The 7,367-nt window shown below is 37.6% G+C and overlaps 1 protein-coding gene across 1 annotated transcript; it reads left to right on the top strand.

Moving 5' to 3' along the window:
• The first annotated feature begins 3,242 nt into the window (after window positions 1-3,242).
• On the top strand, window positions 3,243-4,982 carry LOC106316037. The gene is made up of 3 exons (XM_013753900.1): window positions 3,243-3,481; window positions 4,173-4,387; window positions 4,472-4,982. The coding sequence occupies exons 1-3, from the start codon at window positions 3,386-3,388 to the stop codon at window positions 4,797-4,799; spliced, it is 639 nt and encodes a 212-aa protein (XP_013609354.1). The 5' UTR covers window positions 3,243-3,385; the 3' UTR covers window positions 4,800-4,982.
• The last annotated feature ends 2,385 nt before the right edge of the window (window positions 4,983-7,367 follow it).

Here is a 7,367-nt window from a genome sequence, read left to right as displayed (position 1 = left end):
AAAACTCGCTTGTCGGATTAGTCTTGGCAGCTCTAACCATACAGTTGCAGCTTGTATCTGCACATTTGACAACTAACAACTTCTTGTCTGACTTGCTGACAACAATTCTGAATTTGCGTTCATTCGAAAGCATCTGTATACTCCAAGACAGCTCTGATTTATTTTTGAACCATTGACCCTTTTCAATGACCTTTGCATCATGAAAATTAGAAACTTCCACTTCTGGTTCTTGATTACTCTCCTGTCTATTGACATTCTTATTCTTATTTTCATGCCCTTTTCCATCAACGGCAATATCTTCACGACTGAAACCTTGATCATGGTTCCCTAGGTTTCCATTCTTCACCGAGATGCAAAGACGCATAAGCGTGGATTTACACATTTCACACATAGAAACCAATTGCCGATCATTGTTCACAAAAACAGGAGGTGTATCCTTAGGCATATCTCGAAGCATTGATTCTGGTAGTGCATAGCTAAGTTCTAACTCACTACCCAACCATTTTTTTTTTGAAGAACACTCATTACCCAACCTATTTATACCAAAATCTTCATGAACCATCTCAACGATCTCATCGAACTCCAAGTCTTCTTTAATGGTAAATAATTTACCTCCTGCTCTTGTATTCACCTTGAATCTCCATGATTCTTTATTCATCTTCCACTCTCCTAAAACTCCAGCCGAATGCAACATGATTTTCCTAAAAGAAAGATAAAACAGATTTATTGTCAGAATAAAATAGAATCAGAATTAGAAACTGAAATATGATTCATGAATCTACAAACCTCTAAGAGGAAGAATCTGTGAAACTAAGAGAAAAATGGGAAAAATTTCAGAAATGGCGAGGAGAAGAAGACGATACGCGTTTTGATTTCTTTTTTTTTTCAAAATAATAAGAAATATATATTATGTAGATATATTAAAAAGATATTAGATAGATTATGTACGATTTTTTAAAAAAACAATTTTTAAACAATATATTAGAAATTACAATTTTTTTTTAAACAAATTTTAACCAATATATTATAAATATTAAGAATGGGCAATTAGGTAAATATATATATATATAAGTGTATTTTCCCAAAAAATTAAATAAGGGTGTAGTTTTCAAATTATAATCTTATTGGAGTGCATTTCTCCAAATTTTCCCTAAAATATTTTTGTCCTAATTTGATTAAATTACAAATTCTTGTAACTAATTTAAAATCAAAATTATCGTAAATTTATAATTCTCGATTATCGTAAATAAATAATGCAAAGCAGTAATAAATCAGTAAATAAGTTGAACAACACTATTGTTCAGCTTCGCAAGGAGTTTGTTTGATGGAATGATGGTTTGCTAGATCTAGAGTTTCTATTCAGGTAATCAGTATTCTAATGATATATAGGCTAATTGTTGCTTGCAAGATATTATAGAACTCAACTCAGAGTACAAATCTAACAACTTCCGTTGTATAGACAGTCTAATATCTAGATCTTGGATCTCAACTCTCGTTTTATGGATCACAAGAAAGTGTCGATCGATATTCCAATGGGCGTATCGATCGATACACCTTTGGCATCGTCGATCGATTATTCAAGTGTGATATCGATCGACGCGCTCTAGTCAAGCTTTACGATCGGGTTGAATATGTGTTCACTAGGGTTCCTAAATCAGCTCTCGTATGTTTCTAGCAATCCTAGCTCAATAGAATTCAGTTCAGAGAAAAGACCAAGCGACGACATTATGCCTAATGATTCTAAGATCAGGGTTCTAGTTTATGACTCTAGAACACAAGCAGTAAAAACAATCCTATGATGAATATCGCAACTTAGCAGTTCTATTCAGACATGATGTTTGTCACAGAAATCATGGATAGAATAGATGAAATTGCAATAGATATAAAAACCAAAGACAATGGAGTTCCAGGAGGACTCTGAAGGAGTTCCTTCTTTCTCTCCTAACTAAGAACAAGAATCAAAGAAAGCTTAGATAGATGTAGCCGTCAACAATGGCTTATAAATAACATAAATAGGGTTTCTGGTCGTCCAAGGGTATTCTGGTAATTTGGAGTTGCTTATGGGCTTCAGTCGGTCATAAAATATGCTCGGCCCGCATTTTTGCATCCATATCGATCGATGTCAAGAGTTCTGATGTCAAGAGTTCTGCATCGATCGACATACGTTCCTCTTCTCGACAGCTTCCTCTCGTGAGGCAGACTGACCACTCCTCAGTAAAACGGGCATAACTTCTGGTACAGGATGCTGATTGACCTCAAACCGGTGGCATTGGAAAGCTAACTCAAATCTCTATCTTATTTAAAAATATGAGCTCCATCTAACGATCGGAAGGTCTACATCCATAGCTAGACATCTGACGCGTCTGTGCAGCTCTGCACTCAAAGGCTCCAAAAAACACCAAAATCACCACTTTCCTCCAAATCGTCCATGAACCTGTAAACACTCTAAATAGACTCTATATAGTAGTAATTAGTTATTAAAACACTTATAGACCATGACTAAAAATGAGTAGAAAAAAAAGTGTATGTTTAACTCTTGTGCTTTCATCTAAAACATCAACTATTTTGGAACAGAAGAAAGAATAGTAAGAAAGAGAGTGAAGATTTTATTAAATACGTTTTTTTTAAGGGACTCTGACCCATCAGTAGAGATATTCTAAACTAACGTGTCATTTCCACATTGAACAAGTTATATTTGTTACAATTAATTTTAATTATATAAGTAAATAATTTTTTTAAAATAGTATAATAATCATAAGAAACTTTTTTTTGAGAGCTTGTCCACTAATGATGCTTTTATTTGTCTTTTTCTTTTCTGAAGCCAGATATTTTGAGTTACGGTTTTCGTAAAGCTTAGAAATCCACAACACATATATAATATATTTATATACATAAATGTGTTTTTAGATGCTTTTAGGTAAATATCTTCAGTGGGAGTGCTCTAAAGTTATGGTATCTAGGCCCATAGTTTCTATAAGGCCAGAGCATATATTGAAAAAGTGAACTAACTAATCCATGTATAGTTCAATCATTAGATTTGTCTTGCTCTAAATCTTAACAAAAATTTATGATTAAACATTATGGCCCATCTAAATATATATGTATGTTTGAGTTGGGCCCATAACAAATAAAGACGGTTCTGGTGCTGAAAACGAAAGGAATGGAAGAGCGAGACAAATAAAAAATACCGAAAGTAGCCCTACGCGTGATACGAAGAAGAGCAAAGCAAAGAAAGTGTGTGAGTGCGATGTTCAATGTGTTTCTCACCCTCGTGCCTACTTTACGCTTTATTACTTACAAACGAAGAAGAACCCAATAAAATAAAACAAAATATAATAGGAATAGAGTCTCGCATCTGGAGAGTAAAAGAAGAAAGAAGAAGAAGATGGAGAAGAGAAAGGTGGTGATGTGTGGTGTGTTATCACTTCTGGGATTATTATCTGCTGTTACTGCCTTCGCTGCTGAAGCTACCAGAATCAAGGTCTCTCTCTCTCCCTCTATCTCTTCTTAGTTCTTGTTTTTGTCCCAGTCAATACTTTCTAGGGTTTATCTTTTCTTCTTCTGCTGAATTTGTGGTTTTTTTCTCATGATTTGGGGTGTAATAATATTCAATCGACGGTTAAACTGAAACTCTCTCATAAAGTTGTTTTTTTTTCTAGTAAACGACAGTTCCAATTTAATCGGATGTCCCAAGGGAGTTTTTTTTAAGTAACTTTTGTTGTGTCTTTGATTGTTTTCCGATTTAATCAGACACTCTTTAGTTCATCAATGAGACAGAGTTTGTGTGTTTGAACATCTTATTCTGGTAAAGAAGCATAGTTACTTACCTGATATGCATAATTATCATGAGGGTGTTTTGGAACAAACATCATTTTATACGGAATCTAAGTTAATGTAGCTTTTCGCCAAATCTAGGTTTGTATTAATAGGATGATCTTTGACAAAAAATAATTTGTAATATAAATGAACGACAATGCTTAAAATCACATTCCTCTTTGAACTAATTTGTTTAACTTTTTTATATAAATTAAAAAAAAAAACACTAGTTGAGGATGTTAAGCTTCTTGAAACTTTCTTGTGTACAATCACTTCTTCCCGGAGCTAAATGTTTTTTTTCTTCTGGTGTAAGCTAATAAGTTTCTTCTCATTGTTTCCTCTTTAAATCAACACAGAAATCACGGGTCAAGGTTACCACATTGGATGGATACACACGATGCTCTTACACCAGAAGTCCAGCTTACAATCTCGGTTTCGCTTCAGCTATCTTTCTAATGATGGCTCAGATCATTGCTAGCGTCGGTAGCGGTTGCTTCTGTTGTAGAAAAGGTCCTCCTGCTCCTACAAGATCCAAGTGGATTCTCGCCTTAGTCTCCTTCATTGTTTCCTGGTAGTAACTCTCATCATTTCTCTTAAGCCTTCCTTCTCTATAACTTGCTTGCAACTGATGATTGCTCTTCGTGTTGCTTTTTAGGTTCACTTTTGTGCTAGCTTTCCTCGTGCTGCTAACTGGAGCTTCACTCAACGATGAACACATCCAGGAGACAAAGACTGCCGACCACTACATCTGCTACATTGTGAAGCCAGGCGTTTTCTTCATCGGTTCTATCCTTTCGCTTTTCACTATAGGCCTTGGGATTGTCTACTACTTATGTTTGAATTCTGTTAAGCAAAACGTTGCTGCCGCAACAACGACGCCGGCTAACCAAGGAATAGCAATGGGACAGGCGCAGGTTCCGGAGAGAGTTGAAGATCCTGTCTTTGTTCACGAAGATACTTACATGAGAAGACAGTTCACTTAAAAAAAAAATACAGAACAAGGCTTGCTTGTGAAGCACGTTAGTGTTTTTAGGAGGATATTTTAGATAAAAAGGGTTGGTGCTTGTTTTGTTTTTATCTTTGTGGTTCTTGTGTGAAAGTAAGACTATGAGAGACTTGGTAGCTGGATTAATGAAACGATGATTAGTGTTGTTGGAATGTTATAATCTTAGGTTGCCAAAACAAAGTCATTCGTTATCGTCGTGAAGTGTATAGTTTCTCCCATTTTTTGTCTTTTACTTATTTATGTGAATCTAGTATGGTTGTTGGTAAGTGTCTATCTCTTTTATAAAAGTTAAATGACAAGTTGGTAAATTGGCTTGGCATAGATAGCTTTGAACATTAATTGGTAACGCATTTGCATTTTGCTTTTTATTATGCAATCAACAATTATTAGAAAATTATTTTTTTTGGTAGATGGCTAGTCTCCTACTTTTTATTCAAATCCAAACTTCGTTACAAGAAAATCTGTCTAGCTCTAGCAATCCCATGAATATCATCCGACAAGATGGAAGCAACATGCTCCGGAGCAAACTCGAAATAATGTAAACCGTAAGATAAAGAAAAAGCGTAGTTAGCTAATCCATCTGCTAGACAATTAGCCTCTCTATACACATGCGAAATCTTGACTAACCAGTCTCTTGATATGAAGCCATAACACAAACGTACTAGGAATGACAGGGGATGAGAATCATGAATCCCTGTCTTAAGAAAACCCACCACACTCTCAGAATCAACCTCCACCTCTAGCCGTCGGATCCCCTTATCCCATGCTATACAGAGGCCGTAATAAACACCCCATAACTCCGCCAATGGGGCTGAGCAAATCCCAATATTGATCGCAAAGCCTTCTCTCCACTCTCCATATTCATCACGCATAGCCCCACCTGCTGTAGCTAGTCCCGGATTTCCTTTAGAGGATCCATCAGTATTCAATTTGCACCAGCCATTACCCGGCTTACACCATGCGATCTGTCTCTCCACACGCGCACCAACGGTCGAGCGGGGCCGCAGTTTCTTATTTGCTAGTAACACCTCCTGAGTCTTATCTTTAACAAATTGCACCCTATCTCGACACTTCCCAGTTTCACCGAAGACATACCCACACCTCCATTTCCAACACCACCACACAGTCAACGCAAACATTGTAGGCCATTGATCTCCATTAGCCGACGTATCGTTTGTGAGATTCTCATACAGCCATTCTAAAAGTGGTTGATTAAAGAACCGTTGTTGTTTTCTTAGGTTCACAAGTCTTCTCCATAGTCCCATTGCAGCAGGGCAATCTCGAAGGACATGAAGGATTATCTCGTCTCCATTCTTGCACAGTTGGCACATTCCATTATCACTTAAGTGTCTCCGCTTCCTCTCCATGTTCGTCATGATAACTTGGTGCGCAACCAACCATAAAAAAACTCTAACTCTTTCTGGTACCATAGCCCGCCAAACCCGACTGTAGAAAGCCTCCATATTTGGTCTCAGTGTCTCGTCTGTTGTCAAGAGTGCATACGCTGATTTCACAGAGAAGAGACCATTCTTACTTCCTCCCCACGACATCCTATCCCTAGCCCCTGTGACATCATCGATCACCACCGAAGCTAAACGTAACCGATTATGCGTCGATATATACGGTTCAATTTGTTGTAGTAACCAACCTATCCCATTCTGCCATAAGTCACAAGCTTTTGCCTCCAACAATGTTTCTGGAATATCCACCATACTCAAGCCATGTAGAGGTTCATGCAACAACCAATTATCTTTCCAAAACCGTACTCGGCGACCATCTCCTAGTATCCAGGAAGCTCCTGGAATCACAACTGCTCGAATTCCCAACACCAAGCTCCTCCACGTCGGCGACCAGCTCCCCTGAGGCACCAACCATGATGATTCATGTATCTCACCTACACGAAACTTCTTACGCAAGATTTGCACCCATAATCCATCTTGTGTGTTCAACAATCTCCAGCCGAGTTTAGCTAAGAGAGCAATGTTCATTTCTTTTGCTGATCTTATGCCCAGTCCCCCCTCTCTCTTTGGTTTACAAATTTTCTCCCAAGACACCAAATGTTGTTTTCTGATCCCTTCACCACTCTCCCAGATAAAAGACCTAGCAATTTTATCCAGTTGGATCAAATTCGACACCGGCAATGCTATCGAGCGAGCTCATCGTGTGAACCGGAATTGATGAGAGAACAGATTTAGTGAGAGTTATCCTTCCAGCTAAGCTCAAAAATCTCCTCTTCCAACCAGCCAATTTAGACGAAACCCTCTCAATGACTGTCCCAAAAGTCTCTTTATTAATTCTCTTCTGCAAAACCGGCATGCCCAAATACTTTCCCAACTCCTTTGTGCCTTTGATTCCGCTTTCATCACTGATCAAATTAGCTAAATCTCGATGAACATTTTCAGAGAAGAAAATTAGAGATTTCTCCAAGCTAACTTTATGTTCTGATGCTCCACAAAACCTCTCCAGCACCTTTCGTATCACTCGGATCTGTGATACTGAAGCTTCTGCAAACAAGATCAGATCATCCGCAAAGCAAATATGTGAT

Source organism: Brassica oleracea, chromosome C9 (assembly GCF_000695525.1).
Source record: "Brassica oleracea var. oleracea cultivar TO1000 chromosome C9, BOL, whole genome shotgun sequence".
Lineage (NCBI taxonomy): Eukaryota > Viridiplantae > Streptophyta > Magnoliopsida > Brassicales > Brassicaceae > Brassica > Brassica oleracea.
This window is presented reverse-complemented; position numbering and strand designations above follow the sequence as displayed.

What these genes read in the sequence shown, in the direction of transcription:
- LOC106316037 (XM_013753900.1), top strand. Translation starts at nt 3,386, where the DNA reads ATGGAGAAGAGAAAGGTGGTGATGTGTGGTGTGTTATCACTTCTGGGA. An exon ending in CTGAAGCTACCAGAATCAAG is followed by an intron (nt 3,482 to 4,172) that starts GTCTCTCTCTCT and finishes AAATCAACACAG; the next exon opens with AAATCACGGGTCAAGGTTAC. An exon ending in GTCTCCTTCATTGTTTCCTG is followed by an intron (nt 4,388 to 4,471) that starts GTAGTAACTCTC and finishes GTTGCTTTTTAG; the next exon opens with GTTCACTTTTGTGCTAGCTT.